The sequence below is a fragment of the Alexandromys fortis genome, unplaced genomic scaffold, assembly GCF_014885135.2.
Source record: "Alexandromys fortis isolate MF-2015 unplaced genomic scaffold, M_Fortis_MF-2015_v1.1 scaffold_0, whole genome shotgun sequence".
NCBI classification, from domain to species: domain Eukaryota; kingdom Metazoa; phylum Chordata; class Mammalia; order Rodentia; family Cricetidae; genus Alexandromys; species Alexandromys fortis.
Window position 1 is genome coordinate 48,484,958 of NW_026067949.1, and position 20,321 is coordinate 48,505,278.

Here is a 20,321-nt window from a genome sequence, read left to right on the forward strand (position 1 = left end):
CCCACATGGGTTCAAAACAGACAAAATCCCAGCACTGAGAAGGAAAATGGACACACAATCCCAAACCTTACCAAGAAGTTATTTGTGATTGGCACCTGCTTGGAAACAGGAAACCTGTTTTCTGGAATGGAGTCACTGGGTACATCAGCCACTCTCGAGGGCAGGTCCATGCTCAGGAGTAGCTGGCTAACATAAAAAAAACCCATGTTCTTTTGTGAGCTTTCTGGTTTTTGTTGTATTTTTTTTTTTGTTATTGCTTTTTTTTTTTCGTTTGCTTCGATTTTAGCTTTTTGTTGAGAGAGGGAGAGAGAAACTAGATGGGTATGGAGGTTGAGAAAATCTAGGAGGAGATGGGGAGCGGAAAGAATATAAAATTTTATTGTATGAAAACATTTTCTCAAATAAGATGTTTAGTTTTGTCTCTATTCCTGGCATGGAATTTCTAACATCCACAGAATATTAACAGCAATGTTTTATTCATAATGTACCCCTTTTAGCATACCAGAGTTCATGTTGCTGAGGTAACTTCAGGATGAGGGCCCACCCACTTCCTGGAGGTGGAAGGACGGTTGGGGGGGAGGGACCTATCAGCCCTCCCTGCTCCTGAACCATGAACTGTGGATGGCTTCCAGACTGAGGGATGCTGTGGGGAGCCAGGAGAGTGGAATGCTCTGAGGGCAGGCAGTCCCTGACCCTCCTTTCCTCACACACCTCTTCCGTTTGCCTGATCCCGAATTGTATCCTTCATAGTAAAACAGTGGACGTAAAGACAGTGTTCTGCATACTATTACCAGCCAACATGGCTATGCAGACATACACCTATGAAGAACTGTTAGCAGAACAGACAAGGAAGTCACAATTTTGCAAAAAACAACTTTATTTAGTGGCCAGATCCCAGTGAGTAACGCCAGACTTTGCTAGATTCTGCTAAGATGTGCAGTTACATATACTCCTAAGACAGCAGACGAGTGGGTCACCAAAAGCTGTTTAAAATAAAACCGTGTTTGTTCTTTGTTAAAAAAATCTTTAAAATATAAAAAAGAAAGAAAAAGAAAGCCCAAAGCAGTTTTAAACTGAGACGTCACCGGGTACTATTGACAGTAAGAACACTTACTGCCTTTTCGATAAGAACACTCTGCTGGGGGAGGGGGCTCACATTCACTGCTGAGGGAGTCTCACCCTGTTTCTCTTCTTCTCCTTCCTTACTTGAGACATTCCCAGTCACTCAGCTTCAAATCTCTTTGATACTCCTTACCTCCACTCAGAAACAACCTATTCAGTGGACGCTTACTCAGTGTGCTTTGGGGTGCAGATTTAGGTGAACCAACATTTGAGCCCCTCTGTGGGAAGCTATACTTTGGATTGAATTTACAAAATTCTTCACTTTATATTCCGGGGTATCCCAGGCCCTGTGAATTTTGGGATTTCTTGAGACAGTGCACTTGGTCAGGGTCATGGTAGTGTCGCTGTGCCCTTGGCACACTGTTGGCACAAAGTTTCTGGGATGACCCTGAAGTCATCCTAGATCACTTCTGAACTTGTAGGCGAGACACCCGTGTTCAGCATTGTGGTTCTGATTGTACCAGTGTGGTTTGGGTGAGGACAATGTTTTAATTAGCTTCTATAATTTCCAAATTTGAAAAGGCCTCAGTCCCTGAACTATAAAATTTGGGGAACACATCTATGTGAAAGTCTCCCCACTGGCTGGGATATGCAGCAAGAATTCCAACCTTCTGTCTTTCCTAAAGCTCACAGGCACCCTCATACCTCACCACCCCCACCCCTGTGCAGATTTCTTTGTGCTCCTTTGAGAATTCTCCCCCTCCCCCCCCTTTTTTTTTTTTGCTTCAAACATAAACTGAAACCAAAACAATGTTCTTGATTTTGGTTCACATCTTTGTTCATGAGGCCTACAGACACCATGAGGGTTGTATTTTAAAAAAAGAAAAAAAGAAAAGGCAGACTATAAACCCAAAATTGTGCAGGACACAGCGTGGAAGCAAAAACTAAACTGTGCCCTCTCGACTGTACCTGTGCCATGCCTGGCAGCCTATCCCTGCGAACATTCAGAGTTGGAGATCTTTCTCAGGCAGAGTGAGCCAAGTCCAAATGGCGGTGGTGGGCCCCTCCCGCGCATGTTCTCTGCATCCACGCTCCTTTCACTGGATCCACAAAGCCTAGCGCTCAACGGTGGGGAAGTCAGCCTGGCGGCAAAGCTCTGCCCATGCCTTCCTCAGGCCACAGTCACAGCTTCAGTGCCGTGTGCATCCCGACAGATGCTGCTCGGGTGTCCACATCTCCCGCAGGCTCACTCCAGGCCCTTCTGACCTGAAGGCAACTTCGGGAGTTGGCATCATTCTTATGGTACATCCGGCCAGCCGTCCTCTGCTGGAGGAAGATGCCAGGTTCGAAACGTGACGAAGACGAGAGGAGCAAGGCATACTGGGAGGGTGGGACGGGAGGCGGTCATGCACAAGCTTCCGGCTTGGTCGTGCATAATTTTTTTCAGTGTGACAGCGTGTATTTCCACACATCAGGGCTTGTGCTTGTTCACGAAAGAAATAACCCGCCCTGACAAGCTCTTTCGGCAAATGTGGCCACGAATATGTGTCCGCGGGTGTGAAACGTGTCATGAGGTGATGTGTCAAAGTCTCGGGAGTGTATCCTCCTGGCCCCTCCTCTGTGGTCACACCCACCGCATCCCCCAAGGACAAACTGATGGGTTACACCTGGTCGGTCTGATATTCAGAAGCTTCTGACAGGCTCTCCGAGAAGCTCAGGAAATTCTCCTGGTACTCAGAGCACACGATCTCATAGCGGTAGTGTCGGAACTCCACAGCCAGGGTGCCGAAGTACGTCAGGAAGCACATAACGAGGCCCCACTGGACCCGGGCTGCATACATGTGGATGTCTTGGGCCATGAGGATAAAGTCTGGGGAGCAGCCGTCAAGGAAGGTAACCAGACATCATTCTCCCCATCCCGGGCAAAGCTGGTAGCCAGAGCCACGCTCAAAAGTAACGTGGCAGGTGGAGCTGAGAGCTGTGTTTGCATGCGTTATTAGAGGTTATTGATCTGTGCCGTGCTGGGCTTCTTCTTTTTTTTTTTTTATTGATATTTATTGAGCTCTACAATTTTCTCTGCTCCCCTCCCTGTGTCTCCCCTCTGCCCTTCAGACCTCCACCAAAGTCCCCATGTCCCAATTTACTCAGGAGATCTTGTCTTTTTCTCCTTTCTACTTCCCATGTAGATTAGATCTATGTAAGTCTCTCTTAGTGTCTGCATTCTTGTCTAAATTCTCTGGGATTGTGGTTTGTAGACTGGTTTTCTTTGCTTTGTGTTTAAAAACCACCTATGAGTGAGTACATGTGATAATTGTCTCTCTGGGTCTGGGTTACCTCATTCAAAATAACGGTTTCTAGTTCCATCCATTTTCCTGCAAAATTCAAGCTGTTGTTATTTTTTTCTGCTGTGTAGTACTCCATTGTAAATGTACCATATTAAAATATGGAACGCTTCACGAATTTGCATGCCATGCTAATCTTCTCTGTATCCTTCTAATTTTAGGCTATGTGCTGCCGAAGCTAGCACAGCTGGGCTTATTTCTAGACACCTTCACAGAAAATCCCCCCAACCCTCCAGCGATCCTATCATCACTGACAGTTTTAGAGACCTTGGAAAAACCGAGGCACAGTAGGCAGCTTGCCTGAGGCTATTCTCAAACAGGTATGAATTGGTGGGTTTGCCCAAACACCTGGACCACGCATCAGCCACTGAACTCTGCACCCGCCTGACTAAATGTGAGTACAAAACAGACTGCCACCCTGCTGAGTGTTTCAGACCAGAGCTATTCCATACAACAGTCTCCGCTTAGCAAGGCTAACAACGGGACCCCTCCGCTCTCCTTTTAGGCAGTACTATATAGGCTAGTCTCATTCCTGGTCACACGCTAACAGATGAAGAGAAGCAACTTAAAAGGATTAGTGAGTTGTCTATGTCTGTAACACCGTGAGTGGTGTGTGCCTGTAACCAACCCCAGTACTGGGTCACCTCATCTATACATTGAGTAGTGTGTGCCTGTAACCCCAGCTCTTGGTCACCTTATCTACACCGTGAGTGGTGTGTGCCTGTAACCCCAATACTGGGTCACCTCATCTATAGAGTGAGTGGTGTATTCCTGTAACCCCAGCACTGGGTCACCTCATCTACACCGTGAGTGGTGTATGCCTGTAACCCCAACTCTTGGTCACCTCATCTACACCGTGAGTGGTGTGTGCCTGTAACCCCAGCTCTTGGTCACCTCATCTACACCGTGAGTGGTGTATGCCTGTAACCAACCCCAGTACTGGGTCACCTCATCTATACATTGAGTAGTGTGTGCCTGTAACCCCAGTTCTTGTCACCTCATCTATACCGTGAGTGGTGTGTGCCTGTAACCTCAGCTCTTGGTCACCTCATCTATAGAGTGAGTGGTGTGTGCCTGTAACCCCAGCACTTGGTGGGGGGTTGGAGGCAGGAGAACCCAAGGTTCATGGATAACATCTATACAGTGAGCTTGAGGTCATCCTGCACTCTATGAGAACCTGTCTCAAAATAAAAGGTTCACAAAAGCAGCAAGGGACAAAAGGACTAGAAACAGGGTAATATGATCAAAATACATTATATATACATGAAATGCCATAATGAAGCCTAATATTTTTTAATTTTAAAATTAAATTGATTAATTTTATCTTACATGTGAAGAAGTATTCATCTTACATGGTGTGCATGTATGTATGTGCACCGTGTCATGGTCAGAAAAGGGTGATGTAGCCCCAGGAACTGGAATTATGAATGGTTGTGAGCCACCACATGCATTCTGGGAACTGGACCCAGGTCCTCTGCAAGAGCAGCCAGTGCCCTTCACCACTGCGTCATCTTTCGGGCTCCACGAAGCTCATTTTATATTCAGTTTCCATCACCCACATGACGGCTCAGAACCATCCATAATTCTAGTACCAGGGGATGACTCTTCCTGACCTTCGAGGAAACCAGGCACAAACATGGTACACATAGAAGCTGGCAAAACAGTCACGCAATTAAAAATAAATAAATAGAAAAACTTTTAAAAAGCAAAAGAATCACAAATTCTAATAAAAATCAGGGTGGTATCATTCCTAAAAATATATAAACCTATAGAAAAGAAATATATGTATGTAATACATAAGAATGCATGTACATACATGTGATTGTATGTGTGGAAGCCTAGGAGCTGAGAAAAGAGCAGGAAGTCCATAGCATATTCTAGTGAGCTATGAAGAGTCTGAGAACCAAAAGCATTTAGAAAAATGAGATACGTCCCTAGACATATCTGAGAACTTAGGTCTGTGCTCTATCTTTAAATTACAGACCTATAATCTCCAGGGACTTTAAGAGAGTTAAAGGACAGGTGGAGCTGTGTCAGGCATCTTTGGTCTCTTGACCGAGCCTAGACCCAGGAAACCCAGATAACTAGCTACAACACAATCGGAAACATTAGCTGTCAGCCCGAGAGTCACTGCAAGTCAGGGCACATTCTAACGAGGGCAGAAAATATCACCAGGGCCGTGTCAGCTCGCTGGGGAAATGGCGGCTCTGATTTATTTGATCATATTTCATCAGGCCGCTACAGTCTTTGTGATCCTGGACAAATTAACCTACCCCTGAATCTCCACCCGTGATTAGAAGAACCCATACATTCCAAGTGCTTAGGCTGATGGTTAGACACAGGAAATGCTCAACAAACACTGCTGGCTACTATAACCGAGGCGTGCAAGCGTTAGCTGTGTTTGATCACCTAAGAATCATGACCCCCTCTTCCGGTTTCTGAGGAGAGCCTGTGTGAGTAAACACAGGTGCTACAAGGTGTAGATGAGGCCTGAGCCATTCTTCCCAATTTGCTAGGTATAAATCGGCTGGTTTTGCTTTTCATCTGCTGTCTGCACTGGGTGACTGACGTGTGCGGTGGGGTGGGGCTGTGGCTGGAATGAGAAATGTCAACCCTAGGCTCCTGTATTGGAGAACTCCATCCCCAGTTGGCTCTGTCTGGGAAGCTTACGGAGCCCTCAGGAGATGGAGTCTTGCTGCAGGAAGTATGTTGCCGAGTGCAGGCTTTGGAGAGCTACAGCACTGCCTGCTTCTGTTCTCTGTTTCTTGTGTATGGATGAAGACGTGAGCAGCCAGCTTCCTGCTCCAGCCATCATGCTTTCCCTGTCTGTGGCCATGCTTTTCCCGCCATGAAGGACCATAACCCTCAGACTCCGTAAGCTAACAAACCCTGTCATCTTCTAAGCTGCTCCTGGTCAGGGCATTTTATCACAGCAACAGAGAAGTGAACAGCACAGATGGGAACTGGCAACTTCTCCCGGACCAGGTTCCTGTGGTGTCACTGAGCCCCACGCCAGCTAGCAGGCTCTTTGGGACTTGTCTGGGCTTTAAGGGAGTAAGGCCTTTCCCTTCTGCTTGTTATGAGCAGGTGAGTGGACTATAGGGTGTGGATGGAGTCTGAGCCATTCTTCCCTGGTTTGCTAGGAGTAAAAGCTGGTTTTCACCCAGCTCTTCTTTGTCTGTTCTCCATTGGTTCAAACAAACTCCAAGGGGAGGAAAGGAAAAGAACAGCCGTCCAAAGCCTCACATATCTATTCAAGAAAACCACTCACTGAAGGTGGTCCAGTTCCTGCACTGTTCTCCAGGAACATTCATAATCCTGAAAGATATGGACATGTCTTTTGACATTCATGTTAAGGCTAATAAATGCCCTGACTCTAATAGGAGTTAAAGTCATAGATGAATTTTTTTTTAAGATGACAAAAAAAAACCCAGTACACGTTTTTTGGACTTTCTGCGCCATGGTTTCATAAATGGAATATTATATGACTAGAGACAGAATTATGACACTTTTCCCATAGGCCAAAGTAATCTTCAGACACCAGAATCTGCCTTAGTTTTAGTTCTTTGTCTCTCTTTGGCTTAAAAATCTGATCTCAATGTTTTTTAAAATTAATTTTAACTTACTTTTATTTTTGAGACAGGGTTTGATGTAGTCCAATGTGGTCTTGAACTCACTATGTAGCCAAGGATGATATTTTAAACTCCCAATTCTCTTGCCTTCACCTCTCAGGTTCTGGGATTACGTCTATAGTCCACCATACCTATTCAGTTTTCTTTATTCATCCTTAAAAGACTTACAAGTATGTATGTGCACCCCTAGTGTGCCCAGTACCTGAGGAGGCCAGAAAAGAATGTTGGATCCCCTCTACCTGGAGTTACAGATAGTTGTGAGCCACCATGCGGGTGCTGGGAATCAAAGACCCACTGTCTGCAAGAGCAGCAAATGCTCTTGACCACTGAGCCACGTCTTTAGCTTCTGGCTATTCATTTTTAAAGTGATGGTTTCATTACGGCATTTCAGTCTGATGCTCTTTGATCTGACAGTTTTCCCACACCCCAGGAAGGGTCATAGTCTCGTCTTCGTCATATAAAACTTACCTGAGTCCTACTGTCCCTGGCAATGAGCCTTCAAAGGATACACAGGACTACACAGAGAGTGATCACAGCCGACAGAACAACTCGAGGAATCCCAACTCTCCGGCCTTCATTCTTGATGTTGACCTTGAGTGTCAAGGCGGCCTGGATCCAGCAGGTCAGTGTGCCAAACCCAAAGGTCAGGGACGTCCCCACATTATGGATTTCTTCATCATTCGTGAGCTAGGGAACAGAGGAGCTATGTGGAGACTCATTCTGAAACTGTGTGGATGGACGAAAAGTATAGCGGAAAGATGAGGGAAGAACTTCTCGACAGCGAGAAACTAGACCTTTTCATCTCCACTGACTCCTTGGGTCTACTCTCAAACGGCGAAAATCTACAGAGGGGGCAAAGAAACAGTTTTCCCGGAACTTAAAAACATTTGTTTAGAAAACTCTGCAAGAGGCAGGGATCTATTTCCTGAATTTGTTTGCCAGAAAAAAGCTTTTAAGGAAAGGAAATGAAAGAGCAGGAGATTACATGAAAAGGGAAATGTCAAGTTTCTATGGGCACACACCCCAGACGCAGAGTTCCGAGCTGAGGGAAGGAAGCTTGGGATGCCGCTGTGTGCTTACTGAGAATCGCCAGTTCTGGCACGGGAAGATTTGATGGGCACACCGTGATACCCCTGGGAACAATTGGCCTGTCCGTGGAACTCCACCTACTCAGTGTTGATAGGAATTCCCTGGGTCTTGTTTTCCTATAAAGAAAACTGCAAAAGCTCTGAATGTCAGCCAGAGTCCCAGGCCACAAAGAACTGGGTCTGAAGAGCCACACTCAAGGCTTCCACAGAGTTCGACCACCGAGGCTCTTGCTATTGCAGTTGGTTGTGAGAACTGTGAATATTCCCCGAGTCATTACCTAGCTGTTTTATAAAAGGCACCTATCGCTAAAAACTCCTTCTGAAACCATCTGCATTTTTAACTGCACACACACAAAAGTGAGGCCTGCTGAAGAGACAGGTGGGTGGCGTGTTGCTGTAGCGCTGTATCAAATCAATACACTTTCCCTTATAACTTTTCTGTTGTTTTTGGTTGTAGCCCCCACCCACTGCTAGGAAGACACTTTCTCCCTCATAATTCAAAGGGTATATTTTCAAATTTTATTTAAATAATGACTTCTCAAGCTAAATTTCACATCCAGGGAATCAATCTCTCATATCAAACGCAACCCATTTCATTTATCATCAACATTTTACCTGCTTTTAGCATAGGTAATACCGTAGTCATAGGGTTCAACCTTTTATAAATTAATAAAGAGGGGCAGCGACGGAAGCGATTCTCATCCCATCCTCCAGGGGGCTGATTATCGCACTCGCGAGAGGACACTCCAGGTCTTCATATCGGGGGGGCCACTATTCATAGCTTTACATTTGGTCATTCTCCAAGACCACCCACTTCCGGGATTCTCCTAGACTTTAGGGGGAAGCATGCACTTCCTATTCATCAGCGTTCAGAGCCCTGGTGCAGCGGACGGGATTTACTTTCAGCCGTGCCTGCAGACGCAGCCCAGGCAGGCGGCGCAGCACGGCCACCACCATGATCTCAGCAGCAATCTCAGTGGACACACTCTTGCTGAGTCGTCATCCTAGGCAGTACGCTCTAAGGACGCAGCTTTCAGGCTATCCAGCTTGATCTGGAATGGGAATACCAAACAACTCACAATGCAAAACATGTTTGCTACCGTGTGCCAAGGTGAAGTCGTGAGGAATAGACAGACGGTCCTGGTTTCATGAATCAGTAAGAGTGAGGGTTAGAAGGAGAGAGAGAGAGAGACACACGTAGAAAAGCCAAGAGCACGACTAAGCACTCACTAGAATGCAGAGGGTCTGGAGTGCCTGTGGCATTTGGGGTTCATTTGGCAGATGGGTCAGATCTATCTCTTGTTTGCTCATGGGAAGTTTGTAGCAGGGAAGGGTGGACTACAGTGTGCAGTGGACAGAGTCAGGGAAATCATCCAACTAGGGAAATAGATGAAGCTGTTCAGAACAAGAGGAAGATGAGGTATTGGCAAAGCAAACCACTCTTCCGGGTGTGCTCCGGGGCTTCTGAGTTCCAGGAGCATGGACCAGGGATTCCGGAGAGGTTCTGGGCATCCCTCTCGACTCTCATAGACACTTGTTATTCCGATGTGTGTGCTTTCATCAAAGACGGATAGTCAGTGTTTAATTATCTAGAGGCAGTGATCTTAGTAATTTTCTAGAAGAGCGTACTGGGATGCGATCTATGATGAAGAGCCTGAAACACTCTGTAAAGACATCCTGTTAGGAAGCTCACGGCTGCTCTAAGATAACTCCCCGGTCATCATGCCATCTGCGTCAGCGGTTAGCACTCACGCGTCTGATGGGAACAGGCGTGGTGACCCTGGGGATAACGGATGTGGAGTCAAAGTGCAAAGTGTTTGCTTCTGAGTTCACGCAGAATTCTACGGGTCACACGGAGACGGTACCCTAGGCTGCAATAACTTAGAAGTGGATAATCTTACCAGCGTGAGAGGGAGGTGAAAAAGCCAAAGGAAGTACCTGGAAGTTACCAAGCAAGGTCATTCCAAAGGAAGCCAGACACAGCGCCACCAATCCACTGATATTCAGCCATGGGTTTAAAACCTTTGGTTTCAGCTGGATGAAGCGCAGAACAGCTACCACGAGGGCTAGGAATAAGACAAATCTTAAAATTAAAGAATGTTAAGTCATACGCCTAGATTAAGGCAGAAGTGTAAAACCATAATGTACAAATACATATATAATAAATGGATAAATAAATAAACAAAGACCCATTTAAAATCTTTTCTGAGACAAGGACTTGCTATGTAGCCCAGGCTGGCCTAGAAACTCGGTATGTAGTCCAGGCTGGGCAGGAACTCAGTGTGTAGTCCAGGTCCAAACTCAGGATCCTCCTCCCTTAGCCTCCTGAATGCTGGGATTACAGACATGAGCCACCATGTGTGGCTCTCAGAGATCATCTTTAATCTCACCACAGAAAAGTTTTCTTCCTTCTTTGATTTTTTTGAGACTATAATTATATCATTTTCTCTTTCCCTTTCCTCCCCGCAAATCCTCCCATATACACAATACGTACTATCTCCCAAACTCATGGCTTCCTTTGTTCACTAATTGCTGTCAGACATATAGATGTATGCACATGTACACACATATACCTATAAGGGAATGCAATAATGACTACCTGTGACTATTTCAATACTATATTTCAGCAGGGAAGACAAAATTCCCCTATTCATATAGCAATTAAATTGGAAATTATTTACTAAGGGTTTAACCTTGACGCCAGACCTTTGTCTCTCTAGCCATTAATACAGAAAAGCCATCCACATGATTGCATTTCGCTGGTTGCTAGATTTCACTGTGCCAAGCTCTGAGATCCTCCCACCACTGGGAATAAAACATGATTCATATCTGGATTTTGCAATCAAAATGTGGATAACCCATGATTTACAAAACTGCAAATTATTCATCCTGATATAACTTTTGGTACATGTCCCAGCCAAGGTCTATGGCTGATCAGAGAATAACTACGTGGACAAGAGTTCTCCAGCCAGTATCCCTGGAGTCACACTGGAGGTCTGTTAACTACAACTGTATCCTGTGGGATGAGGAAGGAGCGTGATGCTGTATTCGCTTGTAGGCTGTGAACCGGAGAAGGAAGCTGGGAGAGCACTAATTACAGGGGCGCTAATAAAGAAAGTCTGATATGAGGACTGAGGGGCTCTGCACAGGACCCCATGGGGACACTTGCTAATCAACACCACGTGATGCCCCCGCAGGAGGACAGAACACAAACAGCGCATTTGATCTCTTTAAAAGACAGCTGGCAGAAAGCAGTTCCCTGGGAACTCCCTGCTGGGCACTTAAATTTGTGGGACGTACTGTTCTAGAGTTTTACCCCACACGCAGACCCCAGTATAGCTCCTCACACGGACCCACCCGCCAGTGTCTCTCCCTGCCAGCAGGGGGACTTGAGTTGTTTCGGGCACGATGCATGTCTTGCCCCTGGAAGCAGTGTCTTTCTGTCTGGGATATGGGTGAGAAGCCACTTTTTCACAGACAGAAGCCTACTTGACTGTAATAACTTCACCCAGTTTCGACAGTTATATTCCAAACATGAAGCTCTGCCCTTTTCACCCACCAACTCTATACTACTCAGGTGAGACAGACTCTCCCTTTAAAAGAGCCTTTTATAGAAAGCTGGAACTAATGAGGCTTTGGCTTTATCAGAAATGATGAACTGAATTTGCCTCCAGGCAAATTATCAAATTTTCACCAAATAGTGTTTAAATTATAACTTCATAAAAGTAATTTCTAGGAATATGACCATTTCAAAATCATCTTTATATTGTATATGTTGACCTTTTCTCAGCACAGGACCAATAGATCCACTTAAAACTTTAAAAAATTATTATTTTTATGTGTTTTGCCTGCATATATGTCTGTGTACCACACATGTGTAGTACCTGCAGTGGTCAGAAGAGGGAGTCAGACTCCCTAGGACTGTATGGTTGTGAGTCATGTGGTTGCTGGGACTTGAACCCTGGTCCTCAGGAAGAGCAACCAGTGCTCTTAACAGCTGAGCCTTTCTCCAGCCCCTAATAGATTAATAGATATACTTTTAAGTTTTATTAAAGAAAATTTCAATTTGGGGCCAGTGAGATGGCTTGGTAAAGACACTTGCCACCAAGCCTGACGACCTGAGTTCAATCCCCAGGACCCACATCATAGGAGAAAACTAACTTTTAAATGTTTTCTTCTGGGGCTGGAGGTCCTGAGTTCAATTCCCAGCAACCACGTGGTAGGTAGCTCACAACCATCTGTCATGAGATCTGATGCCCTCTTTTGGCCTGCAGGCATATAAGCAGAACACTGTATATGTGAGAAACAATTTTTTTTTTTTAAAAAAAGAGTTGTCCTCTGACTGCCACACACGCTGGTGACATGTCACCTCCCCTGACATGGGTCCCTCAGTAAGATGTAGTAAGTTTAGATTTGTATTAACAGTTTTAGAAGAAGAACTTTTGTTTTGTGTTTGTGTTTTTGGTTTTTTTGTTCGTTGGTGTTTTTCAAGACAAGGTTTCTCTCTGTAACAGCTCTGGCTGTCCTGGAACTCACTGTGTAGACCAGGCTGGCCTCAAACTCACAGAGATCCGCCTGCCTCTGCCTCCCGAGTGCTGGAATTAAAGGTGTGCGCCACCACCGCTGGGTTAGAAAAAAACTTTAAAATCTACCCCTCTGCTATTTTCGTCTATGTTTTTTGTTGTTGTTGTTGTTATCTGGGTGTCCCCATCTGATCTTCTTCTGTATTTTAAAAGGAACACAGATAAAACACTGCTGACTTTTAACAATGAAATGTTTATGATGTGATTTGAGTTTTCAAGTCAGGAACTGAGAGCAGCGTCTCCCCGTCCCAGTCCTAAGCTGGCACCCGGCCAACTTCTATTTTGTTTTGTTTTGCTAGTTTTACTGTATGTGCACCAATGATTCCTATTTATGGCTGCGGTAAAGCAAGCCAGCCAGGGAGTTTTGGCTGCAGGAGGGAGGCGGCCACTTTAGGTGACTGAAACCACTTAGCTATTAGCTTCGCCCTCACACCCTCTCCAGGGCAGGGGAAAACATTCCTTTCAGCACCTTTTTGTCTTAGGTCCCTCCCCCAAGAGGAGAGGAAAGCGTACATTTAGGACGAAGAAATGTAGCTAATTCTGGGAAGAAAATAACCGAGCATTTAATCTTTGATTAGTCTGTCAAGAAGATAAAAGATCTTTGCTAACTAATTTTAATAAACGCCACACGGACTCCTTTTTAGACTATAAATTACACTCTATACGACTTGTCAAAAACAGGGACTCCTAAGCAGCGAAGGCTATTTTCAGAGGCAGTTGGAGAGCGTGAAGTGATAGCCTGAGGTCTACCAGGGACCGGCCTGGGGAGAAGAAAGCGCCCGCCATATATAGCAATAATCTTTAGTGAGCAATGGATTCTTCGCCACTCCCAGAGTTGATAAATAGGTAATCGCTGCTTTGCTCTCATTGAACACTAATCTTAATCAGTTTTGTGTCTACCAGATGGCATCAAACGTGATGAAAGATAATGGAGACTGCTCGCTGGCTGCTGCGGTTCCTTCCAGCAAAAGCCGGTAAAAGCTTAATTGCTTCTTGGCGGAGCGGGGAGCGCTAGAGAATGAGACGATGATGAATGTCACCTGGAAGAGGGGCTCCGCTCGCGCTGCCTGTGTCTGCAAGCGCTTTTATAATTAGTTAATCACAGGCTGTGATGATGTAAGTTGGGAAGTGTGCAAACTGGCTGTTTTTAGATGCTGTACCAACGACTACTGGAAGATAGCAATTTGTCCACAGACTACGAAGGAAACAACGCAGAGCTTCCAATATGCTCGCTGGTTTCCTTAAAGCCCCATGGAGGACTGTCTGCAATGGCGTTCGCGTGAAGGCAGACTCCTGTGTGTTGTGATCAAAAGAGGCAGTGTTTAGAGGGCTCTCAGCTGTGGCTCTGGAGTGGAAATCACGGCTGTTAATGTCTGTGTTGGGCCCTAGGGGATTCCCGGCGCAGAGTTTGTCAGCCTGTGGGCCCCTGTGCTGCGACTGCAGAGCGTCTGGGAAAGGCCCCAGCCCTGCAATTCAAGTTCACTCTTGGGGCTTTATTCTCTGTTAACTGCGAGGATTTGTTAGTAGCCACTTAGGCTATAGTGGCTACTAACAAATGAATGTGTTTACCGGGTTATTTATTTATTTACTTATTTGTAGGCAGAGGCTTTCTATGTAGCCCAGACTGGCCTGGAACTCACTATGTAGCTTAGTTCAGGCTGACCTTGATTTCAGATATCCCTCTGCCTCTTCTGATTTCTGGGTTTAAAGGCGCGAGCCACCACGCCTGGCATGGGAGTTTTTAGAGGAGCAGGTGTCAAGAGAAGGGTAAAGAAGTATAAAGCTGGTAGTTATGAGACTGGGAAGATGAACCCTAGCCACACCCTCTGCTTGCTGCTGAGTGCTGTGTCCTTAGACACTGCGACCATCTGAGACACGAAAACCCTCGTGGTCAAGGGCAGGAAGGAATGCCCTTTGACCCAGAGACCCAGCATCATGACCTTCTGGTGGTTGTAGGGCAGACACTTCCAGGTTAGGAGACACCTCGGCAGGAAAGGCATTGACAAAAACACATTTAGCAATACTGACGAATATCTTTCATATCACCATAGAACCTTCATCTGGTGATGGATGGAGATAGAGACAGAGACCCACACTGGAGCACTGGACTGAGCTCCCAAGGTCCCAATGAGGAGCGGAAGGAGGGAGAACATTAGCAAGGAAGTCAGGACCACGAGGGGTGCACCCACCCACTGAGACAGTGGGGCTGATCTATTGGGAGCTCACCAAGGCCAGCTGGACTGTGACTGAAAAAGCATGGGATAAAACAGGACTCTCTGATCAAGGCGAACAATGAGGACAGATGAGAAGCCAAGGTCAATGGCAAGGGGTTCTGATCCTACTTCATGTTCCGGCTTGGTGGGAGCCTAGCCAGTTTGGATGTTCACCTTCCTAGACATGGACGGAGGGGGGAGGACCTTGGACTTTCCACAGGGCAGGGAACCATGACTGCTCTTTGGATTAGAGAGGGAGGGGGAGAGGAGTGGGGGGAGGGGGAGAAGAGTGGGGGGAGGGGGAGGGAAATGGGAGGCTGGGAGGAGGCGGAAACTTTTTTTTCTTATTCTCAATAAAAAAAAAGAAAAAACAAAAAAAAAAAAAAAAAGAAAAAGAAAAAAGAAAAGAAAAAAAAAAACACATTTAGCTCCAGGAAAAAACTTTGTGAACTTCAGGGAAGTCCTCTTCGGAGTCTCTCAGAGTGTACTTCGTGTTTCTCGTGGTTTGAGCTTTTTGGACCAACCAAGACTCTACCCATGTTGCATCCTGGGCTAACAATCTTCCAGTGAGTTTGCTAAGTCTTCCTTCCCTAAAGTAAACATTTTCTCAAAGTACACATGGGGCTGGGGAGATGGCACAGCAGTTAAGTGCACTTGCTGTTCTCGCAGAAGACCTGATTTGATTCCCAACACCCACGCTGTGGCTCACTAGTGTCCGAAACGCCAGTTCCAGGGCATCTGATATCTCCTTTTGACTTCTATAAGTTCCAGGGCATCTGACGCCTCCTTCTGACTTCTATAAGTTCCAGGCATGCAAGTGGTGCACATACATGCATGTAGGCAAAAGTCATATGCATAAAATGACAATAGATAAATATTTTTCTTCTTTTTGTCTTTCTTTCTTTCTTTCTTTCTTTTTTTTTTTTTTGAGGCAGGGTTTTTCTGTGTATCCCTGGCAGTTCTGGAACTCACTCTGTAGACCAGGCTGGCCTTGAACTCACAGAAACCCACCTGTCTCTGCCTTCCAAGTGCTGGGATTAAAGGCATGCATCACCATACCTGGCTAAAATAAATAAAAATTAAAAAAAAAGAATACATGGCTCTAACCCAATGCTTGTGAGATGCAGGCAGGAGGATCAGGAGTTTGGGGTTCATTTGGTGGAATGCTTGCCTACCATGCCCAAAGCTCTGGATTTGATCTCCAGAACCATAGAAATTGGGCATGGTGGTGCGTGCCTGCAATTCCAGAACTCAGAAGGTAGAAGCAGGAAGTCGGAAGTTTAAGATCATCCTGAGCTACATAGTAAGTTTTAGGCCAATCTGGGTTACATAAAACCATATCTCAACGTGTGTGTGTGGAGGCAAACAGCAGGTGTGAGTAGGAAATTGTTGGGATAGAGAGGCAAAGCTCTATATGTAAGTGAACTATGTGGACATAGGGGGTAAGGACGCCCAAAGCCGACACTTTCTTTGCAGTGCTATCTATCTGTATCTTTTGCTAGGAATGAAAGTCTCACTGTGCAAAAAAAAAAAAAAAAAAAAAAAAAAAAAAAAAAAAAAAAAAAAAAAAAAAAAATTCCTTCAAAAAACCCGGCATTGTTGTGCTGTTCCTGGTCCTCTCCCGACAGCATGCCAGCGATGACAGACAGCTGACAAGATGCTCAGAAGGCCTGGCTTGGTGGAAAATGGTATACAAAGTAGATTCAGCAAGAGAAAAGAGCATGGCTGGTTCCCACCATCTCCAGAGGACTGGCAGGATTCAGAAAGTACCTGCAGATCCTGGGGGACAAGATGTTGAAGGAGGGCCTTGGGCCTCAAAGAAATGGTACTTTTTCTTAAACCTACTTTTTTACACAGCGGCTTGATATGTATGTGGGCACACAGGAGGGTGTCATCCGAGATCAGTGTTAACAGAGTATGCACCACAGAGCCTACCTACTTTCCCATTGCTGTGGAGTATTATTTTAACTAGGCGAAGGTGTATTACATTTGTTTCGGCTGCATTTGTTTAATGATGTAAAGATGGGCTGCTGTTTTACCTTGCCTGCCTAAGGCACCTGACTGGTCTAGTAAAAAGCTGACCGGCCAATAGCTAGGCAGTAGTAACAGGATAAGTGGGGCAGGCGGGCAGAGAGAATAAGTAGGAGGAGGACTCTAGGCTCAAGAGAACAAGGGAAAGAGACAGCAGGCACCAGACAGACATGGCGTAAGGTATACAGAATGAGAGAAAGGTGAAAAGCCCCAAGGCAAAATGTAGATGAGGAGAAACGGGTTAAATTAAGTTATAAGAGCTGGTGGGACAAGCCTAAGATAAGGCTGAGCATTCATAAATAATAATAAGTCTCCCTGTCATGATTTGGGGGCTGGTTGGCTGCTCAAGAGAAAGCCTGCTACATCCATCTTTGCCAGGGAAGGAATAAATAAGACTACCATGTGGCATCCTAGTACCGTCTCAGCAAGATTCCACAACATGTGAAATATATTATCTCACACAGCAGAAGAAATAAAGTTCCGAGTATGGAGAACCAGATAAAGATGGCAAAGGGAAGAGGGCTGGGAAGGAGACAGGGATGCAGAAGGATTTATGGTGGCAAAGTGTCATTACTACAAAAACCTGCCTTCAGCATCCTGACACGACACGATACTAAATGGTCAGCCAGGTCCCCCATCGTTCTGGCGTGGCTTCAGGAGGATTTAACACAGAAATGGAGCAGAGCCCTTAAAGCACCGTTCCTGCCCGTCTTACCTAGGAAGGCGGCCATGTTCATTACTTGGCTGAACACACAACTGGCGGGAGGATCATCGCCTGCAAAACTGGAGAAAGACGTAGCCTTAGCGGTTGGCTGTTCAAATCGGTAGCGTCATGCATCTGACATGCACTTTCCTCAAACTCAACAGGTCAGGAAGAATCAGAGTTACCTAATGTACGGAGCGTGCTTCACGCCAGATTTCCTAGATAACAAGAAACACAGAGGCACAGGTTAAGGCAAAGTCACTGCTGACTCTATGACGGAGCAGTGATTTCTCTAGATGTAATCTTTACCTTGAGGCTGAATTTAATGGCAAAATTTTGTCATCTTCCACGGCTATAAAGTACCTAGCAAGAAAGAATGACCAGTTTATAAAACAAGACAATTTAAAACACCCCCCCAAGAATTAATATTTCTCATTTTAATTGAGTTAAATATCTAATTTATTTATATCATGGATAGATGTCAGAGCAATTATTTTCTAACTAAGAAACGCTCATTAGCTGGGCATGCTTGAACACATATAACTGTATTTCCGATATGGAAACAGTAGGATCAGGAATTCAATACCATCCTTGGCTACACAAGGAGCAAAAGACCAGCCTGGGCTATGTGAGACTCCCTTTCAAAACACTGAACTAACCAACCAACCAACAGACAGACAGAAAAAGATCTTTAACTACATTTATCTTTCTTTTTGGGACAGGATCCCATTATAGCACTGGTTGGCCTGGAATTTGTTATGTAGCTCAGGCTGGCCTAAAACCTATCATTCTCTTATTTCAGCCTTCCCAGTGCTGGGGTTACAGCTGTGCATCAGCACAATCGTGCCAACTGCAATTCTTTACCCATAGATCACTGGTGCTTTAACGCTCAAATGCCACGGTCATCAGGACCCGGAGATGTGGCTCAGCAGGGAAGAGCACGTGCTGCTCTTCCAGAGGACCTGAGTTCGGTTCTCAGCAGCACCCACGTCAGGTAGCTCACAACTCCTGTGACTTCAGCTCCGGGGGGATCTGATGCCTCTAGGTTGCACACGCATCTATACTTAGCTGCACACACCCACGCAGGGACATAAGCATCCTTAAATTCCTTAGAAGAATTCATGTTCAAACAGTGACAATTATAATATGAAAACTGGGGGCGAGGGATGGACATCACAGCTTTTATAAAATTTCTCAGGCATATATGACTACCATTTTTCCTTTTCTGTCTTCTTCCCCCCTCCTGGCAATCAAGCCTGTGGTGGTTTGAATGAGAATGAATACTTGGTGCCCAGTTGGTGAAACGGCCTGGGAAGGATTAGAAGGTGCGGTGTTGTTGAGGGAGGTGCCTCTGAGATGTGACCTTTGAGGGTCAAAGGACTCAGACTGTTCCCATTTAGTTCTCTCTACTTCCTCCTGACAGATCAAGATGTGAGCTCCCAGCTGTTCCAGCCTCCAGGCCTTTGTTCCACACTCACAAGACTCTAACCCTCCGAAGCCAGAAGGCCCCAATAAAATGGTTTCCTGTATAAGCTGCCTTGGCTATGGTGTTTCATCACAGCAATAGAACAGTAGCTGCCCATGGCCTATTGTATGGCTCTCCAAGCACTCTGTCACTGACCTACATCACAGGCCAGTGAAACCATTCTTCGTGAGTTTTCTTAAGACAGTACGGATTGAAATCAGCAACTATGGGACCTTGTTTTTGGTAGTAAGCCAGGCCTTCCAATGTAGAGATACCTATTTTATAAACACCTTAGAGTTTGTCACGAGTTGGTTGCAAACAGAGCCCACAGCACATTGACTGGTGTCAAATGAGAAAAGTTTGTAAATATGAACTCATACAACCAGCTTTGAAAATATTCGTTACATGGAACAAGCAAGCCATCCTGGAACAGGCTTCACCTGCCTACGCAGTGCGACTCTGCCTGAAAACAAAGAACACGAATTTGTTCACGAGAAGAACAAATGTCTGTGTAGTGGCACAAGCCTGTAATTTCAGTGTGCAGGGGTGGGAGGATGGTTGCAAGTTCAAGGCCAGCCTAGTCTACATAGCAAAACCTTCTGTTAAAGAAGGATGGGGTGGGGATCTTCATTACCTATCTTAAATAATTTATTATTCAACTTTGTTATTTTACTTTAAGTAGTAAAGGATGAAAAATTTGACAACTTTAGTAAGGTTGAATTAACACACACACATATATTTACTTTAGAAAAACTATTTTAAATATNGGCTCAACTAATCTCTTAGTTCGAGATCTCTCTAAGAGAGCAATCTCAGTCTGTAAACATCCAGGGGGAGGAATACATACATCTGCACACTCTGTCACCATCTTCACATGGACCAAGGGAAGGCTTTACTTTCTTGTGGGTCTTAGGCATGCATGGGGGTGCTCAATATGACATGGCCATGATCATGTCAACAAGATACATTCTCGCAGGACTTCATCGGCTTTCCATGGGGCCATAACTCCAACAACAGTGTATTGATAAGCACCATTTATATTTAGAAAAATACTTAGATCAGCAATTGAAAGGCAATTGTGAGAACCACGAGACCTTCCTGGCACTTAATAAAGAGGTTTTTTTTTAATTAAAGATTTCTGTCTCTTCCCCACCGCCGCCTCCCCTTTCTCTCCCCCTCCCCCAATCAAGTCCCCTTCCCTC

The 20,321-nt window shown here is 45.4% G+C and overlaps 1 protein-coding gene and 1 pseudogene across 1 annotated transcript; both read right to left on the reverse strand.

The window, feature by feature from the left end:
- Window positions 1–455: 455 nt before the first annotated feature.
- Tmem150c (transmembrane protein 150C) lies at window positions 456–18,025 on the reverse strand (the record flags this gene model as incomplete). The annotated part of the gene is made up of 6 exons (XM_050149932.1): window positions 456–2,932; window positions 7,546–7,723; window positions 10,063–10,190; window positions 17,667–17,734; window positions 17,840–17,872; window positions 17,964–18,025. Coding segments are annotated over 6 exons (678 nt in total), but the record flags the coding sequence as incomplete, so codon positions are not given.
- LOC126506629 (uncharacterized) lies at window positions 3,500–3,589 on the reverse strand (annotated as a pseudogene).
- Window positions 18,026–20,321: the final 2,296 nt, after the last annotated feature.